This window comes from Lissotriton vulgaris, chromosome 5 (genome assembly GCF_964263255.1).
Source record: "Lissotriton vulgaris chromosome 5, aLisVul1.2, whole genome shotgun sequence".
Lineage (NCBI taxonomy): Eukaryota > Metazoa > Chordata > Amphibia > Caudata > Salamandridae > Lissotriton > Lissotriton vulgaris.
Genome location: NC_141693.1, coordinates 815730972 through 815758143, shown reverse-complemented (window position 1 = coordinate 815758143; position 27172 = coordinate 815730972). Strand labels below are relative to the sequence as shown.

Here is a 27172-nt window from a genome sequence, read left to right as displayed (position 1 = left end):
CCCGTACCTCCTGTGATGAATGTGAATGTTCCTACAGCTCCTCCTCTTCCTGCACTGCCAGCATCTATACCTACCTCTGTACCTTCTGTTCCACAAACTATTTTTCTTGATACTCCGTTATCTATTCCTACCTCTACTGCGTTCTCTACGTCTGCGAGTGTGCTAACTCCACTTTCTGTTCGTCGAAGAATCACTGATTCTGTTACTAATATACTGTCTCCTTTATATAAAACTTTAATTAAGACTCCTACTCCTGATTCAGTTCAGAGACGTAGTCAGCTTCCAAGTACTGAAGAACGGGGAATTTTAGATTCCACGGCTCTCAGATGGATTTCGAAGAGTAGAAGATATAGTACGAGAGATGTGCTAGACACATTTATGCAGTGGGGGGAACCAACACAACGGTATGTCTTTGATGAGATGTGCTCGTTGTTACGTGAAGAAATAGAAGAAGATGACGTTGAATCAGATTTGGAAGATTTAATTAAAATTCAGAAAGAGTTTGCTGCTGGAATGATAGTGGGTGAGAATATAAAAGAAGCAATGGAACTTATTTTAAGTTTTAGGAATGATCCATCTCTTCGCTCGCCGAGAGATTTAGAAAAGGGAAAAATGAAGCTAAGTCGCCAATATCCTATGAGGGAGGTTCCTCCAATCTGGCGCGAAGCAATACAACGTGATGATAATGCTGGTATTGCAGCTGCTCCAGCACAGTTCCAAAGAGTGTGGATACACATTCCATGGAAGCGAGCTGAAGTGCTAGCAGTGAAACAGGCCTTGCCAGATCCACGCAAGAATCCTGCTGGATATTACAAGGAATTAACACAGACAGTTGAGGCTTGTATAATGAACTTAGCCGACATCGATATGTTGTTTGGCAATGTAGTCCCGCAACCAGTGTGGGCTAAAATTCGTAGAGAGGATCATCAAGCTGCCTTAGGTGGTGATTGGGCAGCTATCACTGCAGCAGATGGTCAGCAAATAGGTGGTGCAAAACCTGAACCCTTAATTGCTAATCTACCAGGTAGAATAATTGATCTAATGAAGACTCTGATGCCAGCATTACGTGTAAATTGGGACAAGCTGTCAGCATGCAGGCAGAAGAAAGACGAAAGTGTCTCCGACTTCTTCACGAGGTTTGAAGAGACTTTTGTAGATCATAGTGGTCAGGACATGAGTACAGAAGGAGGGCAAAGGCTGTTTGTCGATAAATTTGTGCATAATTTGTTACCTGAATTATGCAATAAACTGAAAGATTCAGAGAGTGCGTGGGCTGTGTCCACAACAGCGCAAATACTTGCGACTGCACAGTACTACGAAAATAGGGATAAAGAGGAAAAGGAAAAATCAGAGAAGAAAACGAAAGATTTAAAAACTAAAGTTCTTTTGCAGCAGGCGTATCCGCCTCGCACGAATCAATCTAATACGCAACAAGGTTCGTACCAAAGGACAGATTATAGCTCATCAAGACCTCAATATCAGTGGAACCAGTGTGCGTACTGTAAGAAAGAGGGTCACTATAAAAATGAATGTCCGATCTTAGCGCAAAATAATGCAGCAGCAGCTCAGAGAGGTCGTGGTGGTTTTGTGCAGAATTCTAGAGGTCGAGGACGAGGTGCTATGCCTCCACAAACGAATGATCGTCCCTCCAATCACTTTGATCAACGAAATGGACAATCTACTCAGCAGAATAGATCTCAACAATATCTTGTTGAGGACTATAATGAAATAGATGAGGGATTTCAACAAAATGGGTACTAGGACAGCCATGGACAGAGAGAGGGAGTAGTATCAGTTCCAGTGGATCAGAGTGGGCCTTATGTCGCAGTAGCAACATCAGGTGTAGTCGAACCATTTCTGTTGGATACTGGTGCCGCAAAAAGTTCTATCATTCATGCGAAACTCCCTGGCGCACCTTTGTCCGGCTCAACAAATGTTTCCGTAGGTTTTTCAGGCGCCCCTGTTTACAACCCGATATCTGGTCCTTTGTCTATCTCTGTTGGACCATGTCACTTGAAAGCACCTCTGATTTTGACGACAGGTTGTAATGAAAATCTGCTTGGTTTAGATTTGTTAAAACGACTATATGCGACATTGTACTGTTCTCCGGAAGGAGTACAGCTTACATTGGGTAAAAATATCACTTCTCCGATGTACTTGTCAATGGATGCACTCCCGCCAGAGCTGCGTTCACTCCCTGATTCTCTTTGGGCGACTGGTCCTAATGATGTAGGTCTCTTAGAAATACCACCATATGTAGTGACTTTGAAAGCAAATGTGAAATTTCCAAGAATTCCCCAATATAAAATATCTAGTGAAGGAGAGCGTGCACTTTTATTGATTGTGCAAGATTTGATTAAGAAAGGTGTGGTTGAGGAAACTAGAGGAAATGTCTGTAACAGTCCTGTATTGCCGATTCTGAAACGAACTGATCCTACAAAACCTCCAGTTTATAGGTTTGTCATAGACCTTAGAGAAGTTAATAAGATTGTGGTCCCGCAGTTTCCTGTAGTGCCAGACATTACTGCCTTGTTAACATTGATTCCTGCTACAGCTACTTGGTTCTCAGTCATTGACTTAAAGAATGCCTTTTTCAGCATTCCGATAGCCGAAGAAAGCAGGGATATTTTCGGCTTCTGTCTAGGAGGTCGCAGTTTCAGATTTAAACGCGCTCCACAAGGATATTGTGAGAGCCCATCCATTTATAGTCAAGCATTAAAAAGCCAGTTAGATTCCTTTGTCCTTCCTCCAGGTTCTGCCCTAGTACAGTATGTAGACGATCTTCTAGTGGCTGCCGATGACAAGGAAACTTGCAAAGCAGCTACAATTTCCCTATTGCATCATTTGTCTAATTTGAATCACAAGGTGTCTCCTTCCAAAATGCAATATTGCTGCCAAGAAGTGACCTACCTAGGTCATCTCTTGTCAAAGGAGGGAAGGAAGTTGACCCCAGAAAGAATAAAAGCAATTACACAGATGAGTGTTCCACGCACACAGAGAGAAGTACGTGCCTTTCTAGGTATTACCTCTTACTGTAGGCAGTGGATCCCAAATGTTTCTCTTTTAGCGAAACCATTGGTAGCCTTGACTGGGAAAAATGTTCCGAGTCCGGTGCCATGGTCTGATGAATGTCAAGAGAGTTTTACTGAATTACGAAAAGCTTTGTGTTCAGCTCCTGTATTGGGTACACCTGATTACAGCAAACCATTCACGCTCTACGTTCACGAGAGAGAAGGATGCGCGTTGAGTGTTCTGACACAGAAATTTGGTGATAAACAACGCCCTTGTGCGTATTTCTCATCAACATTAGATCCGGTAGCCAGAGCGTTGCCTAGTTGCTTGAGAGCTACAGCGGCAGCTGCAGCTTCCATTCGACAATCTGCTGGTTTGGTGATGAACAACATGCTAGTGGTCATGGTTCCTCATGCAGTGGATACGCTCATGAACCGAACGAAGACACAACACCTTACTAGTGCGAGATTATCTGGTTACGAGCTGACATTACTAGCGAGTCATATTCAGATCAAAAGATGTAATGTATTGAATCCAGCAACACTGTTGCCGACTGATCAAGAGTCGAGTGATTCCGAGCCACATGATTGCTGTTTTAAAACGGAGGAAGAGACAAAAGGACGCATTGACTTGAAAGATACTCCGTTATCCGATCCGGATGGTACGCTGTATGTGGACGGGTCATGTTTTAAATTGGAGAATGGTGATGTGACTGCTGCTTATGCAGTAACGACTTTGAGGACGATTGTGGAGACTGCAAGAGTGAGTCAGAATTCTGCCCAAGCTGCAGAATTAATAGCTCTAACGAGAGCGTGTGTTTTAGCTGAGGGAAAGAGAGTGAATGTGTTTACAGATAGTCAGTACGCATTTGGCGTGGCCCATAGTTTTGGCCGGTTGTGGAGAGAAAGAGGTTTCATTACGTCCCACGGGACTAAGATCCAACATGGTCAGCTAGTTAATGACTTGTTGGAATCTCTAACCTTACCGACTGAAGTTGCGATTGTGAAGTGCAGTGCTCATAAAGCAATCACGGATGATGTTGGTCGTGGGAATGCTTTTGCTGATGAAATTGCTAAACAGACAGCTAGAGATACGATGAGCAGAATGTATGTTGCTACGTCTGCAAGATGGATTGCGGAGTCTGGAATGTGCGAGGATACTATGGAAAGTGTGAAAGAGATTCAGAAAGAAGCAACTGAGGAAGAGAAACGTGTATGGAGAGAAAGTACGGGCAAGTTGGACTCGAATGGATGTTGGATTGATTTGACGGAACAGCAGCGTTGGATGTTGCCCGATGCGTATGTGCTTGCAGTAGTGACGATGGCGCATGGAGTAGCACATATAAGTTCTAAAGGGATATGTAAGATGTTAGCTCCGGTCTGGAGGAATGAGGGAATCAGTAAGTGTGCAGAGAGAGTGGTGAAAAATTGTATGGTGTGCTTGATGCATAATCCTGGCAAGGGAACTCCAACTCCAGCTGGTCATTTCGCTCCTCATTCCTGCCCCTTTGAAGTGATTCAGTTAGACTACATTCACATGGAGCGCTGCAATAATTTGAAGTATGTCCTGGTGGTAGTTTGTGCTTTTTCCAGGTGGATCGAAGCATATCCACTAAAGGACAACACTGCCCTATCAACTGCCAAAATTCTTCTCAAAGAATATTTCCCTAGATTTGGAATGCCACGGATTGTATGGTCAGATAACGGAAGTGAGTTTATAGGGAAAGTTATGCAGAGTGTGTGTGCCGGCCTAGGGCTGAAACAGAAATTTCACAGTGCAAACCATCCCCAGTCTGCTGGTTTAGTGGAGGGTTACAATGGCACCCTCAAGCTGAAAATAGCTAAAATACAAGCATCCACAGGTTTAGCCTGGCCAGACGCACTTCCTTTGGCCTTGTTATCAACGAGAGCAACGGTACATTCTAGAATAGGGCTTAGTCCGTATGAAATAGTATTTGGTCGCCCGGCAAATATCTGGGGTGTGCCAAGGCCTAAAGAATTTTGCTCCATAGAATACCCTATGTTGATAGACTACCTTTACGACTTGACTGCTAAATTGAGTCTTATTCATCAACAGGTTTTCGATGCTTTGCCAAAACCTCCGGAGAGTCCAGGACATCAGCTGAAACCGGGAGACTTCGTTGTCATCAAGAACTTCGCGAGGACGAAGAACCTTCAACCGAGATTTGTGGGGCCCTACCAAATCCTACTGGCAACAAGGACAGCAGTTCGTGTAGCTGGCCGTAAGCACTGGGTACACGCATCACATGTTAAGCGTGTCCCTTTGCCGCTCCCTTACGACGACTGGGTAAAGAAGGGAATTGGTGCCTCCGAATCTGAAAGCACACCGAAGTTCATCTCTTTCAGCGATGCCGAATTGATTACTGACACTTCAAAACCTGACTCTCCTCCTGAAAAGACTCCTTTGAACACTGAACATTTGTCTCCAGCATCAGAAGAAACTTTGCTATCTGCGAACTTAAACACTGCAACAGCTGCTAGTGATACACTATTTTCCGATCAGACAGTACCAGCGAAACAGAGATATAACCTAAGAAGCCGTAAAATGGACAAATAAAGCAGGCAACTGCATATTGTGATTTTGATATATTGAACTTTTGCCTTTCAGCCAGGAAGTTTGCTATTGTTTATTGTTTTTAAAATTGCCTTGCCGTCTGGGTAGCCGTAGGGTCGTGGCTGTGTGCCTAGTTTGAATCTGCAGGGGTCTGACACAAGGTCGATCTTTCTGTTGGTTCTGGGAACTCCCAGGGCTGATAGAGGCATTTTCATCTACGTACACATCATCAGTGGTCGCGAGCGGATTGTAGAAGATAGAGCTTCCTGCGCTGCAACGAAAAAATGTGATTTATGTTCGCAGAAACAGACTTAATAGAATTCTTCATAGCAAATGCTTTTTGATGCAATGTGCCATTACATTTTTGATTATTTTAGCAACATTGGGGGGTGGAATCGTCTTTAGTATAAATTTGATTTTTGTGCCAGTTACTACAGTACCTCCCCTTGATCCTGCCATTTCTACTGTTTCTTCTATACACTCTTTCCATTCGTTTCCTGAACATGAGCAAGCCCGACGCTCAGAATTCACCAACAACACTTTTGTACAGCTCTTGCACCAACACCAACTGGTAGTTAACACTACAAACTGCTGGGTGTGTGGCTTGATACCCCACACTATGGATAAAGGTATTCCCTATCTGGTTTTGCCTTTCAGCTACAATGGATCATTTCAGGCCCTCCAAACCATCTTTGCTTATGCCCTAGAAACCTATCCTCCACGCCCACCGCGTTCCACTAAATATAACTCTGCCAACAAAGCCTTAGTCCAGGGAATTATTGACATGGTCAAGGACGTCAATAATACTCCATCTTACCCTAGAGACGAATTGCGAGTATACTTAAGTTGGAATACTTCAGAGTATCGCCTTAGTTTAGGAGAAAGCAAGCGTAAAAGCTCAACTCCAATCTGGGTCGTACCCCACCGAGGTCAGGTCTGTTTGCAAGGTAATGGGAGAAATCCGAGAGCTCAGCTAGGGAGGAGTGAGTGCGTAGAGACTTATGTGTTTCCGGCTAACTCTTCCCCTGCCTTTCTCACTGCTAGGGGCACCTACTTCATTTGTCGAGACAGAGCTTATACATGGTTGCCTGCCGACTTTTCAGGATCATGTTATATTGCTCGATTGTTGCCTCCGACATACACTGCTTCATCTGATTACCACAGAACCAGAGTAGCGAGAGGTGTTTTCAGCAAAGAGGATACCGCTGGTCAGGAAGCTGGAGACTTCTTCAAAGGCTTCCTTCCGTTCTGGGGGCCTATGGCCAATAGTAGAAACATACGTCAGCTAACACGGGTAGTTGAATCTACTATTACTGAAACTGCTGGTGCCCTTAGCAACTTGACAGCTGAGCTTCAGGCGGATAGACTCATGACGTTGCAGAACCGTATGGTTCTAGACGTTATACTTGCAGATCGAGGTGGGGTATGCAGAATGATCCAATCGAGCTGCTGTGTCTTTATTCCTAATAATGCTCCAACAGTCTATGAGGCGATCTCTAAGCTACACAAGATTTCCGACTCCATACATGTAGACAAGGGAAACTGGTCCTTCATGGAGTGGTTTTGGACTCTGATATCAGCGTGGGGATGGAAGGTTCTGATGGTCATTGGTGTCATCTTAGTATTCCTATTCTCATGTTGTCTGATTATCCAGTGTGGTCCTGCTCTGTGTAGTCTTTGTGCTGCAACTTGTCTCAGAAAACCACCTGCGTTTGGAGAAAAGACACGAGAAAGGATGATGATACAACAGCATGTCACTGACCTGATGAGCATAGAATTAGATTCTGACATAGACTAAGTAATTGCCTATGTAAGGGCAAAAGGAGGGTCTGAGGTTCCGTGACGATTTGAACCCGTGTTTTCAAGTTTGTCGGAAATACATAATATTGGTATCAGCGAACCGCAAATGATCCATTTAGTATATCCTGGTGTTTTCGCTACGCTACGAGCAAGAGCACTCCTTTTATAAACACATTTCTGATCTACCCACGGCATCCATCTTAGATCATGGCCGCCATTTTGTATTTCTTGCCCTCACATACGCAATAACCTCTGATCACTTCATTTCGATTAAGGACACGTAGCCTTAGCCGGAGATTCACCTCTTTCATGACACGTGCACCTTAAACCAGATCACGCTGTAGCTGCATGACTCGACAAAGGCTGCCTCCTCTGCCCGAGGCCAGTCCTGCCAAACTGGTCTTCGTGTCCATTGTCCTGATCATGATTAGGCGGCCGAAGCCGGTAGCCTTGCCCATTTACAACCCACAAACATCCCTTATCCCACTTTTCTATCTTCCACACCTGGCTCTGTTTCTTTCTTTCTGAATCTTTATTAGGGGGAGGTAACAAACTTTACGATGAGGCGGTCCGGGTCCTGAATGCAATATTGACAGAGAATTGTGACAAACTAGTGGGAACCCCTCTTTTCGCAATGTTTGGCCTCAGATATTATCGACGGTTCCTGTGTAACGCCAAATATTTATTGTTTTAGACACAAAGGTTTTGGGAATGTATTACATGTAAAGAATTTGCCCCCAGCTTAAAATTCAGTATATAAGGAGCAACCCTCTTTGTACAAATCGAACAGGCTCCTAGTTACTGCCCGTGTGTAGTATCTGTGACTTCTGTGTCCCTGCAGTACTAAACCTTTGGTCTTTGACGCCACCATCGAGAAGCCCGTGTTTCTGTTCATTTGTGCACCAAGGCAGGTGGAACTCCGGGGTCTTTGGGTGTTGTTCCCTGACACCTCTGGACGGAACCAAAAAGTCCAGAACTCCAGCACTCACACTCTGCACTTACACTCTGCACTCTGCACTCACATGCTGCACTCTGCACTCAAACTCTGCACTATGCACTCACACTCTGCACTCTGCACTCACACTCTGCACTCTGCCACCTGCACTCACATGTCTTCACTCTGCACACCCACTCTACACTCTGCACTCTGCACACTTACTCTGCCCTCTGCACACTCACTCTACACTCTGCACTCTGCACACTCACTCTACACTCTGCACACTCACTCTGTACTCTGCACACTCACTTTACACTCTGCACTCTGCACTCTGCACACTCACTCTGCACTCTGCACACTCACTCTACACTCTGCAAACTGCACTCTGCACACTCACTCAGCACTCACAACTCTGCACTCTGCACACTCACTCTGCACTCACAACTCTGCACACTCACTCTGCACTCACACTCTGCACTCACACTCTGCACTCACACTCTGCACTCACGCTCTGCACTCTGCACTCACACTCTGCACTCACACTCTGCACTCTGCACTCACACTCTGCACTCTGCACTCACACTCTGCACTCTGCACACTCACTCTGCACTCACACTCTGCACTCACACTCTGCGCTCTGCACTCACACTCTGCCCTCTGCACTCACACTCTGCACTGTGCACTCACACTCTGCACTCTGCAATCAAACTCTGCACTCACACTCTGCACTATGCACTCTGCACTCACTACTCTGCACTCACTACTCTGCAATCACTACTCTGCACTCACACTCTGCACTCACTACTCTGCACACTCACTCTGCACTCACACACTGCACTCACTAGTCTGAACACTCACTACTCTACACTTAACTACTCTGCACTCTGCAGTCACTACTCTGCACTCACTACTCTGCAGTCACTACTCTGCACTCACTACTCTGCACTCACACTCTGCACTCACTACTCACAACTCTGCGCTCTGCACTCACAACTCTGCATTCAATACTCTGCACTCACAACTCTTCACTCACTACTCTGCACTCACTACTCTGCACTCACTACTCTGCACTCACTACTCTGCACTCTGCACTCACTACTCTGCACTCACTACTCTGCACACTCTCTCTGCACTCACTACTCTGCACACTCACTTTGCACACACTACTCTGCACACTCACTCTGCACTCGCTACTGTGCACACTACACTCTGCACTCACACTCTGCACTCTGCACTCACTACTCTGCACTCACTACTCTGCACTCACTACTCTGCACTCTGCACTCACTACTCTGCACTTTGCACTCACTACTCTGCACACTCATTACTCTGCACACTCACTCTGCACTCACTACTCTGCACACTCACTCTGCACTCACTACTCTGCACACTGCACACTGCACTCTGCACTCTGCACTCACACTCTGCACTCACTACTCTGCACTCACTACTCTGCACTCACTACTCTGCACTCACTACTCTGCACTTTGCACTCACTACTCTGCACTCACTACTCTGCACACTCACTCTGCACTCACTACTCTGCACACTCACTCTGCACTCACTACTTTGCACACTCACTCTGCACCCACTACTCTGCACACTGCACTCTGCACTCTGCACTCACACTCTGCACTCTGCACTCACACTCTGCACTCACTAGTCTGCACACTCACTACTCTGCACTCACTACTCTGCACACTCACTACTATGCACTCTGCACTCACTACTCTGCACTCACACTCTGCACTCACACTCTGCCTTCACTAGTCTGCACACTCACTACTCTGCACTCACTACTCTGCACTCTACACTCACTACTCTGCACTCACTACTCTGCACTCACTACTCTGCACTCACTATTTCTGCACTCGGCACTCACTATGCACTTTGCACTCACTACTCTGCACTCACTACTCTGCACACTCACTCTGCACTCACTACTCTGCACACTCACTCTGCACTCACTACTCTGCACACTCACTCTGCACTACCCTACTCTCTGCACACTGCACTCTGCACACTGCACTCTGCACTCTGCACTCACACTCTGCACTCACTAGTCTGCACACTCACTACTCTGCACTCACTACTCTGCACTCACACTGTGCACTCACTACTCTGCACTCACTACTCTGCACACTCACTCTGCACTCTGCAGTCACACTCTGCACTCTGCACTCACACTTTTCACTCACTAGTCTGCACACTCACTACTCTGCACTCACTACTCTGCACACTCACTACTATGCACTCTGCACTCACTACTCTGTACTCACTACACTGTGCAATCACTACTCTGCACTCACTACTCTGCACTCACACTCTGCACTCACTACTCACAACTCTGCACTCTGCACTCACAACTCTGCACTCCCTACTCTGCACTCACAACTCTGCACTCACAACTCTGCACTCACTACTCTGCACTCTGCACTCACTACTCTGCACTCAATACTCTGCACACTCACTCTGCACTCACTAGTCTCCACACTGCACTCTGCACTCTGCAGACTGCACTATGCACTCTGAACTCACACTCTGCACTCACTAATCTGCACACTCACTACTCTGCACTCACCACTCTGCACGCTGCACTCACTACTCTGCACTCACTACTCTGCACTCACTACTCTGCACACTCACTCTGCACTCTGCAGTCACACTCTGCACTCTGCACTCACACTCTGCACTCACTAGTCTGCACACTCACTACTCTGCACTCACTACTCTGCACACTCACTACTATGCACTCTGCACTCACTACTCAGCACTCACACTGTGCACTCACTACTCTGCACTCACTACTCTGCACTCACTACTCTGCACTCACTACTCTCACTCTGCACTCACTACTCTGCACTCTGCACTCACTACTCTGCACACTCACTCTGCACTCTGCAGTCATAGTGATGGTGGTGTGGCAATGGTGGTAGTGGTTGTGCAATGGAAGTAGTGGTGGTAAGGGTAATCATGATAATGGTGATGTTTGGTTGTAGGAGTAGTACTACTGGAGGTGCAGGTAATGATGAGGAAGGTATTACTTATGTAATGGCGATTGTGAGATAGTAGTTGTTCCTAGACCAATGTGAGCTGAGGTGAAATGATAACAAAGACGTGTGGACAGAGGAGAAGCCTGAATTACAAACAAAAGACACAGGACAGCTCATGGTGGGACAGCACCAGTCATTGCAGTAAACATGTCCCTCAGCAATGGGGCCCAGAGTTGGGTGGGCAACAAGCATCACAGGAGAGGGTGGTCATACCCTTGACCCGGTTTTCACTAACCTTCAACTGGTCGAGGTTTCTCCTCCTAGACCTATGGGATGGAGTGATCACCATCTCATTGAGCTCCGTGTTACTACGACAACACGTCATACCGGGAAGCCTGATAAAACATCTTTCAGGCGCCCCTGGAAAAAGCTCAAACTGGAGGACTTCCACCGTTTCTTGGCCACCTCTCCTCTGGTTCTTAAGGAGGACGTCGCAACTGGTTATAACATCTTCTGCGACTGGATTGTCCAAGCACTTGATGCACTTATTCCAGCTAAATGGAGCAGAAATCGCTCTTCTCAACCTAACCCCTGGTGCACAGAGGCACTTAGACGGATTAAAGCTACCTGCTGTCAAGCCGAAAGAGCATGGAGGAAAAACTATGACAGAGACCTAAAGGTACACTACCTGGCGAGGGTTAAGACTTATCATAGAGCTGTCTGTCGGGCTCGGGCCGACTACTATGCTGGAGAGTTTCAGGCTAGTTCCAATCCGTCCAAGCTGGTCTTTAAGGTCTTGAAGGAGCTCACTGCGAACAGACTTCCTAACATGGAGATTTGCTCCCTTGCGCACTGTGATTTGTTAGCCAGTTTTTTTGTGGAGAAGGTAAATACCATCTACCGTTCTTTTCCCAAAACTGATCCTGACAGTACGACTCTTACATTGCGTACATCACAGTGCCTGACTATCCTTCCCATACCATCGGAACTGGAGTTTAATCTACTAGTAACCAAGGTTAAGTCTGGTTCGCCAGATGACCCTTTGAGACCGGCCCAGTTTCTGGACTCTGCGTCTATTTGCCTTCCACCGATTCGAAAATTGGTGGATCAATCCCTCACCACCGGGTCAGTGCCACCTAGCTGGAAGGCGGCCTGTGTTATGCCCATCATAAAGAAGCCGGGACTGGATCCAGTGAAGCCGGAGAGTTATCGACCCATCTCCCTTCTTCCATGGGTGACAAAGATCACAGAGGCCCATGTGAATAACATCTTAACGAAACATCTGAACTCCGCTCACCTTCTGGATCCCACACAGAATGGTTTTAGATCTGGCCATAGTACAGAGACGGCACTCCTATATATGGTTGAACACCTCCGCTCTGTACTAGATGCAGGTCAAACGGCGGCACTGGTCTTATTAGACCTAAGTGCCGCCTTTGACACTGTATCCCATACCATTCTTATCCGCAGGCTTGGTGAGGCGGGCATATCTGGCAAGGCGTTGGATTGGTTCCAATCGTTTCTCTCGGAACGATCATTTCAGGTAGTAGTGCCACCGTTCAGATCAAAACCTCACGCCATCACTCAAGGAGTTCCGCAAGGCTCGGCGTTGAGCCCCACTCTTTTCAACTTATACGTCCAACCTTTGGCGGCGGTTGCGAAGAGTTGGGGTCTCACTATGGTATCTTACGCCGATGATACCCAGCTGGCAGTGGTTCTCAATGGGGACTCTGACCAGTTGGCATCCAACTTTGCGGATGGTTTGAGGGCTGTTGCTGGCTGGCTTACCACCAACTGTTTACAGCTCAATGCCCTCAAAACTGAGGTGATGGTGTTAGGGAAACATCCAGATCTGTGGGGCGCGAACTGGTGGCCTAACGAGTTGGGTCCCCCGCCTAAACCGGTTTCCGAACTTAAAAACCTTGGCGTGTGGCTGGACTCCAAACTCACCTTCTCATGTCACACTAAGAAGGTGGCATCCACTTGCTTCGGCATCCTGCGTGGATTGAGGCCTATCCTCAAATTTTTTGATGCCCCCACTCGCCAGTTGGTGATTCAAGCCAGCATTGCATCAAGGCTTGACTATGCAAGTTCACTGTTTTTAGGTGCCAATCAGGCGGAGGTCCTGCGACTCCAACGGGTGCAGAACGCGGCTGCCAGGGCTCTGGTAGGCCTGCCCCGGTTCTGTTCAGCCCGCAGCACAATTTGCAAATTACATTGGCTGCCAGTAATCAGGCGTATAGAGTTTAAGACGCTGTTTTTCGCATTCAAAATTCTTAAAACCGACACCCCCACCATCCTCCAGCATCTTCTGACCCTGTACATGCCATCTCGTAGCCTTCGCTCTGCTAATCAAAATTTAGCATCTGTTCCGCGCTTTAAAAAAAGTAGACTAGGTGGTCGCTCTTTTACCGTGTTGGCTGCCAAGCTTTGGAATGCGCTTCCTGTGCACATTCGAGCTTTGGAAGATCTTTTACTTTTTAGGAAGGCTGTTAAAACGTATCTCTTCCCCTTGCCTTATTAATATTTTCTTACCTTTTTATTCTGTTAGTTATGTTGCCTCTTCAATTATAGCGCCGGGACGCCCCTTCGCTGGGGCAGCTGTGCGCTCAAAAAACTAAGTAACATAACATAACATAACATAACAGAGCATTAGTTTGCCTCTTGGTGCCTGTCTCTTCTCCGAGTGAAAGCTGACACTAAGCATGCAAAACCCCCTGTCTCCCGCTTGCTGACAAACTAGACAAATAATGGCTGGGTTAATGCAAAAATGGAACTGACTGTGAAGAAAACAGTAATAATGAAGGTGGCTACCCAGTCCCCTCCTCTCGGTGTGCTTTGAGCTGAAATACATTATGAATGGCATGCAAACTGAGGCCAGTTAGCTAAATCCGTCTCTAGTTAGACCTAGAAAAGAGCGTGTTTTGTAACCTACACGTTTCATAACGAGGGACATTTTCGCTTCTCCTTCCAGCTAGTAGTAGCCTACTTTAAATGCCACTGAAATGGCTTATGAGTTTGTGACTGAGTCACCTCATTCTGGTTGTCTTTCTTATTTTTCTTAAATGGCTTTTCTCACTGCGTTGTTTTAAAAAAAATACTCATGTATTCATTATATTCTTCCACAGCTTATTAAGGCTATTAAGGAGAGGGCCTTTTCTATCAGATATCTGCATACACAAAACATTCCCAAGCAAAGTCATTGAAACGTAAGTACATTACAGAACACTTATGACGAATGTGCAAACTGGGATGTTGTAAAAATGTGCACTAATGTGCTGTTTACTCCTTATTACTTAACTTAAGGATGCTTTATTTCGCTCCTTAATTGCAGCTGGAAATCCTATTTTGTCAATGCTTGAATTCTGCCTCTAGACAGAGTATAACCAATGATTTTCGCTGCCGCACTTAGGGGCACAAAAACAAAAACGAGTAACATAACATGCTGTTACTATATTTAACATGGTTTATATTTAACATGGTACTAATAGAGCCTTAGTAAAATCTCATTAAGGTCACAGATCTACCTTTTAATTAGCGAGAAAAAGATTTAAATGTGACTCACCATGATCGAGACAAACAGTTTCTTCCAGAGTTAGAACTGTTTTAGCCGACGTGCTCCTCTGTTGCTTATGGTCAGTGGTTTATATAGGCTCGGAGGTTTTGTAGCAATCCCTTGAGTTATGTAGCTAAAACAACACACGATTGATGAGTTTTTGCGGGAAAAGCAGAAACTATGTGTTATTTGAGCTTTGCCAGCACTAATCTTTCCCCGTGGGATTTGTGGGTCTGCACACATGGACACGATCAACTGACGTAGTCTGGGGTTGTGAAACCAAATATGTGCTACAGGAGAAGAACTGAGATGAAGTGCTTTGGAAATGTAACAGAAGTACGTATGTGTTGCGCAAGTCTTGTTCTCAGTTAAATTCCCGAGAAACTGGTCTCTTGCTGCACATACCAGAAGTGGAGGGGATGAGGGGGTGTTGGACAGGCCACATGAAGGGCCGCTCCCCCCTCGGCCCGAGGCCACATGAAGGGCCGCTCCCCCCTCGGCCCGACCAGGCCCGAGCCCGGACACACAAGGGCCACACACCACCACTGCTCGTCTTCCGTCCCCTCCGGGACCCCGGCCCCTGAACATATCGACCTCGTGGGCCCGACCCACTACTGGCCCGCGCGCCCAGCCTGGGCGCCATCTTGGACACTCCACCACGAGGCCGCCTGGCCCCCGGCCGACCTCAACCCTGGGCCTAGCCAGGCCTCAGACATCCCGGCACCACCATCCACCCAGGAGGTGAGCGGGCTACTTGGCAAGTCAATGGGAGAAAGAGGCGTCGATGGCTCTCCCCCGCCAAGTGCCGCTCGCCCATCGCCTCCCCGGGCGCTGGCTCCACCCCCCTGCTGGGTGTCTGGACTCCCTCATCCCGGACCTCCCGACCTCCAAGTGCGAGGGTCCGGACATCAAAGGGCACCAGCCCTATAACTGGGGCAGCTCCAGAGCAGGAAGGCAGTTGTATCCTGGAGTCGAGAGACGCAGAGAAGAACTCATCCTTGATGGACTACTGGCGCTGCCGTAGCTCTGCCTTGCGCATCATCGTCCTGCCTGCTGGCGCTGCCGCAACCTTCGTAACCTTCGTAAACCTTCATCGTCGTCGGGACCTGCTGGCGTGGCCGCGGACCGTTTGTAACTACCATCTTCATCGGGACCTGCTGGCTCCGCCGCGGACCGTCGCTTCCTTCGTCCATCTCGGGACCTGCTGGCTCCGCCGCGGCCCGATCATCTAGAACGCCGAGCTCGAGGATTGAGAGCTATTCCCATCTTTTGGTAACAAGACTGTCCCGCTACCCTTCTCCCAAATCAGAGACCAGAATCGAGGGGACCCCTGAGTCCAGACCTCCTTGTACCATTCATCGTACTTAAAGAATTGCCTATAAAGTATCGTTGAACTTTACCCTTGTGTGGTGTCCGTCTGTGGGGGGGAAGTTACTTGTCTGTACGATCGTCGGAGACGGCTCTCCCCGGAGACCTCTCCCCTTATCCTCGGCCGACCCTCCCGGTCCGTCTAACATTGGTGGCCAGCGGCGCGATCCGAATCACCGCATTATCGTACAGAGAGTAGCTCACCCCACGACGAAATCACGATGTCAAACAAAGAAAGCGGATCCACCGAGAAATTTCAGATGGAGAAATTGGACGAGTACAGCCATCGTGAATTAAAACAATTCTGCATCGAACTAGGTATCGCTACCACCGGTCTAAGTACCAAGGACGATTTCAAGCATGCCCTAGAGTCTTGGGCAGAAACCGGGGCTGCCGGAACCCCCGATCAAAACATCGCAGCAATAGAAAAAAACACCACAGCCCCTGAGGAGCGAAGAACGGGTCTCTCGCAAGACGAGATCCAGGAACGAGAAAAAACCCGACTACACGAGCTGGAAATGGCCCGGCTCAAAATGGATGTTGAACTTAAGTTGGCCGAACAAAAAATAAACTTAGAGCACCTGCGTCTCCGAGAAGAAAGAGAGGAAAAACAGAGACAAAGGGAGCTCGAGGAGAAGAAATTGGCATATGAACACGAGCGAAAATTAGCTGAGATCAACCTACGCAAGCAGAATAAAGAAGTAGGGGTGCCCGAGCAACCCCACACCCCAGGGGCAACAGAGAAAAAGGTACACATCCCCAAGGATGTCGTTCGAGAATACTTCCGAGAGGACGACATCCAGCAATGGTTTAAGGCCTACGAAATCGCTATGACCGCCCACCGGATCGATAGAAGCGACTGGGGAGCCGGTCTATGGGGGAGATTCCTCAATGAGGGCCGTGACGCCCTGCTACAGCTCCCGGACCACCAGATGACCTCCTATGACCATATGAAAGCTGCACTCCTCACCCGCTATGGCCTCACACCCGAGATGTACCGTCAGAGGTTCCGAGACTGCACCCGCATCCCGGGTACAACTTGGGTGGACTATGTAAACTATTTTAGCCGAGCCTTCGAGGGCTGGATCAAAGGAAGCAAGGTCACAACTTACGAACAACTCTTCAATCTCATGGTATGGGAGCATCTATCGAACAATTGCTTCATTGAGCTCCGCCAGCACCTCCTCGACAGCAAATTGACCGATCCCCGGCAGCTCGCAGCCGAAGCTGACCGGTGGGAAATCACCAGAGTGGGCCGAAATGGGTCCTATGAACAGAGCCGGAACAACAACGGTCAGCACCGTCCCCGAGGAGGAGGAGGAGGCCAAGGACGCGGAAGAGACAACGCTCCGGTCGCCCCCGCTACCAGCACCACCCCCCGGCCAACCGGGGCAGCACCCCGGCGCGACCGGGATATCGAGCCAATGTTACGTGCCATCGATGCCAACGAGTCGGCCACTATGCAAACGACCCAAACTGCCCCCAGTATCAGAGCCCAAGACCCCGCCAAGTAGCCGCTGCTGCTCTGGGGGAGGAACAGATCTCAGAGGAACAAGAAGAATATGAGCAAGAGCATCAAGAATGGGAGCCAGCCGCCATGGCTCTAGCATGCTCAGGGGGGAAAGACATGGTCCCGCGGGTCCCCCTACCCGCTAACACCCAGAAGTACAGCCAATGGGTGAGCATCAATGGACGCCGGGCCGAAGCCCTCCGTGACACCGGGGCCAGTGTAACAGCCGTCCGCTGTCACCTGGTGACCCCAGAACAGTTCCTACCAAACATTCTCTGCCCTGTCCGTTCAGCCGATAACTCGGAGAGTCTGTGTCGGATGGCCTGCGTCCCTTTCGAATGGGGAGGGGTCTCCGGCATGTTGAAAGTAACGGTCCGAGACGATGCCCCCGTAGACTGCCTCCTGGGGAATGACCTTGAAAGCTCTCCATGGGCAGCCGTAGAACGACGAGAACACCTGGGGATGTTAGGCATCCCGGACTGGGCATGCGTCACCACCCGGTCCATGGCCGCCCGTGCCAAACCCCGACCCGAGGAACCCGAATGGCCGGCGCCTCCGCCTCCGGTCGCCCCAGCCGAAACCACCGACCGTGACGTCCCCCCAGAACCAGCTCAACCTCCAGACCTCGCTAACCTCGACCAGTGGCCTCAAGAGGGGGGGCCCACGCAAGAACAGTTTCGCCAAGAACAGAAGACCTGTCCCTCCCTCGAGGGACTCCGCCAACAAGCCCTCGCCCAAAGCGCAGGGGATACCTCCGGAACTCATTGGATCTACTGGGACAATGATTTGCTATACAGTGAACAAAGAATCGCGGAGTTGGGGGCCAGCCGAGTGCTAGTGGTACCCCTCCGTTTCAGAGACTTCCTGCTAAACCTGGCCCACGATGTCCCCCTGGCTGGACACCTGGGTCAAGATAAAACCTACAGCGGCCTGGTGGCCCCTCTGCAGCTCAAGATTGCCGCCATCCAGTCCTGGCAGCCCCCCATCACCCAGACCGAGGTACGCGCCTTCCTGGGCCTCACGGGCTATTACCGAAGGTTGGTGAAAGACTATGGTACCATAGTGGGGCCCCTCACAGAACTCCCGTCCAAAAATCAACCCAAGAAAGTCAACTGGACCCCGGATTGTCAAACAGCCTTCGAACAATTGAAGGCCGCCATGTGCTCCGCCCCTGTGCTCCAGGCCCCCGACTACAGCCGGGAGTTCGTCGTCCAGACGGATGCCTCCGACCATGGCATTGGGGCAGTCCTGTCTCAAGTGAACACCGAAGGCCTTGATCAGCCAGTGGCCTTCATCAGCAGGCGACTCCTACCCCGAGAACAACGCTGGAGCACCATAGAGAGGGAGGCCTTCGCTGTGGTATGGGCCCTCAAAAAGCTCCGGCCCTACCTCTTTGGCACACACTTCCGGGTGCAGACCGACCATCGACCCCTGCAGTGGCTGATGCAGATGCGGGGGGAAAACCCGAAACTACTACGTTGGTCCATCTCCCTACAAGGGATGGACTTCACTGTTGAGCACCGGCCTGGGCCAGATCACGCCAACGCGGATGGCCTGTCCCGGTTTTTCCGCCTCGACGAGGAGAGTCCCCAAGAGGATGGGTGACTCTCCCCGCCTTCAGCTGGGGGGGACGCATGTTGGACAGGCCACATGAAGGGCCGCTCCCCCCTCGGCCCGAGGCCACATGAAGGGCCGCTCCCCCCTCGGCCCGACCAGGCCCGAGCCCGGACACACAAGGGCCACACACCACCACTGCTCGTCTTCCGTCCCCTCCGGGACCCCGGCCCCTGAACATATCGACCTCGTGGGCCCGACCCACTACTGGCCCGCGCGCCCAGCCTGGGCGCCATCTTGGACACTCCACCACGAGGCCGCCTGGCCCCCGGCCGACCTCAACCCTGGGCCTAGCCAGGCCTCAGACATCCCGGCACCACCATCCACCCAGGAGGTGAGCGGGCTACTTGGCAAGTCAATGGGAGAAAGAGGCGTCGATGGCTCTCCCCCGCCAAGTGCCGCTCGCCCATCGCCTCCCCGGGCGCTGGCTCCACCCCCCTGCTGGGTGTCTGGACTCCCTCATCCCGGACCTCCCGACCTCCAAGTGCGAGGGTCCGGACATCAAAGGGCACCAGCCCTATAACTGGGGCAGCTCCAGAGCAGGAAGGCAGTTGTATCCTGGAGTCGAGAGACGCAGAGAAGAACTCATCCTTGACGGACTACTGGCGCTGCCGTAGCTCTGCCTTGCGCATCATCGTCCTGCCTGCTGGCGCTGCCGCAACCTTCGTAACCTTCGTAAACCTTCATCGTCGTCGGGACCTGCTGGCGTGGCCGCGGACCGTTTGTAACTACCATCTTCATCGGGACCTGCTGGCTCCGCCGCGGACCGTCGCTTCCTTCGTCCATCTCGGGACCTGCTGGCTCCGCCGCGGCCCGATCATCTAGAACGCCGAGCTCGAGGATTGAGAGCTATTCCCATCTTTTGGTAACAAGACTGTCCCGCTACCCTTCTCCCAAATCAGAGACCAGAATCGAGGGGACCCCTGAGTCCAGACCTCCTTGTACCATTCATCGTACTTAAAGAATTGCCTATAAAGTATCGTTGAACTTTACCCTTGTGTGGTGTCCGTCTGTGGGGGGGAAGTTACTTGTCTGTACGATCGTCGGAGACTGCTCTCCCCGGAGACCTCTCCCCTTATCCTCGGCCGACCCTCCCGGTCCGTCTAACAGGGGGCGATCGGTGGAGGGGAGCATTTGAGTGCCAGGCCAGCTCATAATAATCCCCCCCCCCCCCACCCCACCTCCCAAAAAAGACCGAGGCAGCTGGAACAGTATAGTGGTACTGGAATTCAGAGGGTGAATGCCAATAAAAACCATTGGTAAATGCATTAGGTTTCGTCTATGTGAATAATAACACTTTTTTGTGCTGCAAGTTTTAGCAGTTTGACTCATATGTGAGTGTGTAAGGGCACATTTTTGAAGTTTTCTATAACGACAACACAATCTGAGGCATTTAAGTGCATTATATGAGAAGCACAAGTTCTATATGAAAGAATACTCTTTTGTTTTTATGGCATGGGGAGGTCTAATCCCAGCGTTGGCACAACAACCTATGATTCTCGGCAAATCACTTAATCTCGTGTGCCATAAAAACAAGAAAGTATGATTTCATGTCAGTCAGTCAGTCGATACCTTTATTTCGGTCACAGCGGACCATAAAAGTACAGGGTAAGATGCATGCAAGCAGATAGTAAAATTAATAAATAACATTAGACAATACAAAGACATTCATATATGTACAATATTAGCAAAGTTAAAACTATACATTTCTAAACCCATCATAAAATCAATTTCAAATATAATAAAGTTATCAATAATGCTAGTTAAGTTTTGTGCTAATATTCCAGCTGACCAATTATTATGCCACTCATTACTTTCCCTTTAGCTGGAAATATAGAAACAGAAAACAATTTCACCACAGTAGGCGATTATTTTTTTTAAAACTCCTCCGTTTATGCCACATCCCGTTTAAAAAACGAAAAACGGCAAAAACAATAAGGGGGTGGGTGTCATACTTCAGGACTGTAGGAAGGTGGCTACCTGACTATGGTTACCCCAGATTTTTTGCCTTGTGTTTAGCTGTTTTTCGACTTAGTTGGCCTGGTTCCCTGCTAATCAGGACCCCAGGCTATCTGCTCTCTCTGTAAAATGGATTCCATGTACCCTAGGTGCATACCTAAATTGGCCTGGGTGACCTTATCAGCCCCTGTACAGAGCACTATAGGTGCCCAGGGCATAGGTGCATCCAAGGCCTACCAGGGGCTGCAGCATATCTTTTGCCACCCCTGGCTGGCTATCCAAAATTGACACAACTGGCTGATCACTCATCTGGGGCAAGGTGGTGTAATCACCCCTTGCTTAGATATAGTATGCCTATATCTAAACCTATCTGGACACATATAAACCTATAAGCCACTCCTATGGCAGGCCTTAACAATCCTGGAGGCAGAGTGCTTGGTTTTATGTGAGATGGTGCTCTAGCATGAGCTGAGCCTGTCTGCAGCTGTCGGGACCAATTACCTAAGCTGTTCCGTAATAATGCCATACCATATACTATTAAGTGCATTATAATCCTCGCGGTTATATGTTAACTTTGGTTTGGCTTTATCAAAACATGTCGTGTAAGGTGTCATACGATTTGGAATACTACCCCCTCGCCAGTCCTGGTGACGGGGGTAGCATTCCACCCCTCTAGAGGGAGACGACATGTTACTTTGCTAAAACGCGGTTGATTGTAAAAAGAGCCTCAGATCCACCAAATGGATGCTTCTGCCACAGACACAAGTCTGACCTCCTGCAGCTGACCGAAACTCAGCCAAGGAGGCCTGGACAAAGGATTTCCTGTCGCAGGGAGGTGTCACACCACCCCAGACAGGAGATAGTGGATTGTAGCAGGGAGGTTTGAAAGAAACTAGACACTGCCTGGGGAGCACAAGGCTTCCCCTTGCCTAATCCAGCCAAACCGGTTCTGGGGCAGACCAGCCCCAGTCCCAGCACGGCCTGGACAAAGGGAAAGGGGTGTATCCACCCCCTTCCTGGGTCCCACCCATAGGAGGGGACCTAGCAGGTAATCCAGCCCCCTAGATTGGTATAAGAATGGGAGCAGTGCAAAGCACTCAGATTATCCTGATGATACATTTGAAACAAAACTCTGGACCCTTTGACATCCTACTCGACGTAGAAGACTGAAGAATCTCCCTTGTGGTCAAGGAGAGACCACCCTGTGCAAACAGGCACCATCCAGCACCTCGACGTCTGCTTTGTTGCAGTTTCTGCTGGAACTCGAGCAACAAAGATCAACGAGATCAAGCTTGCCTACCTTCTAACAGCCCGATTCACAGTCCCTGCAGAGCTGAGACCCATGGAGGCGACCGGAAGCGTGGGGCCCGCCATCTTGAAAAGACCATGAGACGCTGACCGTGCAGCCCACAAGTGACCCTTGAAGCTGTACAACGGGGTTTGAGAAGCCCCAGCCCTGAGCCACTTTTGCACCGAAGCTCAACCCTCTACACTTGACGAGTGCTGCGTGGGGCCATTCTGCTTCTTTTGGCTCATCGCGTTGTCCCGGTCACTTGCCCGCTGACTTGTGGCCTCTGTGCCAACAAAACTTGAAATCCAACTTGTGATTCTGGTTGCTCCAGACTTGCACCCGCTCCTCTGAAAAGGAACACCCGCTCTGACCCTCCTGGTCCGAGTGAAAAGCAATCTTCCAGTCCTGTGTGGATTGCTCTTGCCAAGTGTTGTTTGCTCCGATCTTGAAGCCGACAGTGCTGACGGTGAGAGCCTTTGTGGGACAGCTCGTGACCCGCTCCTAGACATCGCAGATGCCCCAGAGCCCACGTGGCAGCGGAGAGAAGCTCCTCAACAACCACCTGATTGCTACCGACATTGCCTGGTTCCGTCCTGGTTCCACCCTGGTCACTGCTGAGTGACCCAGACTCTGTCCCCTCTGCTTTCAGGTACTTTACAACTCTGATCCACCCTTAGATTACCCCGGACACTTCTCCTTCACATCGCCTGCAGCATCTTCAGCTTTAAGCACCAACAACCTGCGTGACGAAACCCGACGCCACTTTGACCCTATGCACCCGCTTCCTGTGGGTGAGGTAACTCAGCAACGCCGGTGTTCCCACACTGGTACACACCTCCTAGAGTCTGTGTCTAAAGTTTTATCCTTCTAGGTTAAGCGGAAGTATCCTTAAACTCTAACTGTGTAACTTTTACGCACCACTGACTTTGCATTGATGCATGCGTGTGCTTTAAGCGCTGCACCCGAATCCCGTGGGCTTTTCCCGACTTCAGCATTGCTTGTCCCGACTGCTCCCAGCGATTCCCTAGGCCCTAGGCCTAGCCACTGTTCGATTGGTAACTCTTATACCACTTTCTTAATATATTGTTTGAGTGGCCACCCACCCTCATCCATAATTGTGCAACTTTCATATGTTATACTGTGCTTTTGTTTAAACGATTGTGCCCCTTTGCTCATAAAGAGTACTGGGGATTATTTTAGTAATAAACACATATATTTTTATAATATATACTTGTGTGGTGTCCTTTCATTTGATATTACAGGATTGTGATTGGTAAAACAGCTTGCTTAACACGACCTCTTGAGTTTAGCCTTTCAGGCTGCTTAGTCCATGCTACCCCAAGGATAGCTTGTCTATAAGGTTGACTTACAACCAGACACCATAAGGGATTGTTTGGACTGATACAAGGTGGTTCCAGAATTGGAAACATCATATATCAGGCCAACTTCTCACAAGGACTCTAAGAGCTTGGGAGCAATGTCTAAAACCTAGGTTTCTACAAATAGGTAACACCCAACGTTTGCGAGCAGCACAATAGCCCAGACAGATAAAGAAGACATGAGTTTCATTTTCAAAATTGTGTTTACATGCTGGACACTCAGTGTTATTTTTACTGTCCCATTTGCTAGTAAACGACATGGGAGGAAGACTGCCCATCCTGAATTGCATGTATAATTTCCTCGCTGTTGCAGGGTAAATCAAGACTTAGAATTCTTCCTTTCTGTAGTCTTCTTTGACTCTGAGAAATTCAATTGTCAATCTTCCAACTGTGGGATTCTCATGAAGAGAAAATAGATTGTGATGCCTATAGAGGCCAACCATGTCGACCCTAGTTATTACTGGGCATGCAACATCTGGTGTTTCCCAGAGCTCGGGCAGTCCAATCCTGCTGCTGATTACCTTAATATGTGTTAACCACAGTATTTTCTTACATCTAATAGTAGGCCAAACCTCCCTAAATTCGTTTCGGTAGGACGCTAGTTCAGGGACTGACCATAATCTTCTCCAGTACGTAAGTGGAAGTAATGCCACTTCCTCCTCAATTGGCAAAAGCCCTAGATCCATACGGAGTGGTACTAGTGGGGTACTAACTGGAAGTCCCAACATGTTCCTCATGAATGTATGCTCTACCTTCATGAGGTTAATAGACGTTTTGTGCCCCTAAAGTTCCGCCCCATACATCGTGGCCGCCCTAGCCTGTAGTTTATAAATTTCAATGACAGGGGCAGCTGGCTTAAACTCAGACACTCAGTGCATTTTCTGTATCCCTCCGCCACTTGGGTTAACTTTAGCGCTGCCTTTGCTAACTGGGTAATGCCCAGATATTCTAAAGTCTTCACTCCCTCCAAGGGAGTACCGCCCAAAAGCGGGTTTGGGCGGGTCATCCTAGGAGGGTTGAAGATCATACATTTAGTTTTCGTTAAATTTATCTCCAGGCCTCTCAGTGCACAAAAGTCAGCAAAGCCGTCCAGGATGTGTTGGATTCCCGTCGATGTCTTGGACAACAATAAAGTGTCATCCGCGAACATCAATGCGGGCACCCTACCTGTTACTAGCCTCGGGGCGTCGATGTCCTTAACTCCAAGTAGATGGTCTATAAGCCCATTAATAAATAGGCAAAATAATGTGTGGGCCAGCATACAGCCCTGGCACACCCCCTGTTTGACCGGAAAGCGAGCTGACAATTCTCCATGCTTCCTGCACCTAATTTGTGCATACGTCTCCGTGTGGAGCCTCTTTAGCACTGCCAAGAGATATGGTGGAATACCAAGATCACACAGGACACCCAACAGTTTTCCCCTAGGGACCAGATTAAACGCAGACTTCAGGTCAACAAAGATGAGGTAGAGGCTGCCACCCTCCACACTCACCGTTTTCCAAAATAGGACCTGAAGTCTGAAGATCTGGTCAATAGTCGACGTACACATCCTAAAGCCAGCCTGCAAAGGACTCAAAATCTCATTCTCCTCAATCCAGCCCTGGACTCTGTCTAAAACAATCTGTCCCATCAATTTTTGGGTAATATCTATCAGGCTTATGGGCCTGTAGTTGGACGGTAGGAGAGGACAACCTTTTTTGCGGATTGGGACTATCTCTGCACCACGCCAGGTGTCCGGCGGATCCTTACCCTATAGGATGGTATTAAACAGAACACACAGGTATGGTGGCCAGATATTTTTGGTTCGGACCGGAATAAATCCCCGGGGAGCTTGTCTAAACCAGGCGCCTTATTTTATAGTAACTTAGCAATGGGGGATTCTACCTCGCGGGAAGTAATCTCACAAACCCCCTCTAATCGATACTCATGGAGGGGGCTTGTACTCGAGGCTAGAATACCTTCCTTGCCCGCATTTGCATATAACACCCCAAAGTGAGCTTCCCAGACTGCTGAGGCTATATTGGGTTCTGTCGCTGATCTACACTCCCTGCCCCCAGAACTAACTCTTGTGCAGAAAAAGTTCAAGTCCTTAGACTTGAGGGCAATTCTGAGTTCCTCCCATCGATTGGCTTACCACTCTTTTTTTCTGAGTGGATGACCCGCTTATACTTAAGCCGGCAAAGCTTAATCCTCAGCTTATCTTTAGCCTTTACAGTGTTTAGCAAATCTGTTTTAGCGTTACGGCAGCAGGCATTATACCACGAATGGGCTTGAGCAGATTTTACCTTTTTACTTTCTTCCGGGTAGAACACATCAAACAATTTGGAGGTCAACTGTTTGTGTTTGTGTATTTCTAAAGGCCTATCACCCATCCCTGATTCCATGTCCATAGACTCAAACTTACCCATTTCACTTGTGTATGGCACAGCCTGTTGGTAAATGTATGCTATTTTACTTGGAGAGCACTGTATATGGGGCCACTTTACTCTCCGCCTGTTATTGTGTAGCGACAGTGGATGTTGTATTAAATTGGGCTCTAGTACGGGATTGGACAGGCCCTAGCTCCCTGGTTTGAGTGTCATAACTAGAGCATTGTGATCACTGTCCTTTCTCGGGTGGATCCTAAAGTCCAATACCCTAACCCATATTCTGGTTTCGACCAAAATATAATCTATAGTCGAATTTTGTCCTTCTCTATTGAAGGTGGGTAGGCCAGGTCTGCCCGATTTTGTCCTTCCATTACATGCCCTCAGGGAAGATGAGAGGGTAAGAGAATTTATTTGGAGGACCAGGGGCGTCCATGCTCTAACTGGTGGAACCCGGGGTTCCGGGATATGCCAAAACTGGTCCTCATCGTCTAGGCCACTCGATTTTGCATAAGTTAGGGGCTCAAACTGGCAGTTAAAGTCACCTGCTAATATTAAAATAACTGCTTGGTCAAGCGTCAAAATAAAATATCTCATGTGTTCTATTACTGCAGACTCCTGCCCGCTCTGCACTGCCTAGAATAGATGTTAAGTAGGGCAATATGTATATTATCTGGCAGTGTTTGGAGGACACATTGTATATCCAGGGAATTTGTTGCTAAGTGCTCTGCTTTGGCACCCAGGTGCGTACCCACCCAGGTGGTTAGGCCACCTGATGGCCTACCCCTATCCCTTGTTGGTGCCAGTATGCTG

General features: G+C 48.9%; 1 protein-coding gene across 1 annotated transcript in view; it reads right to left on the bottom strand.

The window, feature by feature from the left end:
• Window positions 1–14958, bottom strand: part of LOC147711627 (beta-microseminoprotein-like) — a 350695-nt gene extending 335737 nt beyond the window's left edge. The window contains exon 1 of the mRNA XM_086922301.1: window positions 14882–14958. Within this exon, the coding sequence (XP_086778427.1) occupies window positions 14882–14884 (3 nt within the window). The 5' untranslated portion in view covers window positions 14885–14958. The remainder of the gene's footprint in view (window positions 1–14881) is intronic.
• Window positions 14959–27172: the final 12214 nt, after the last annotated feature.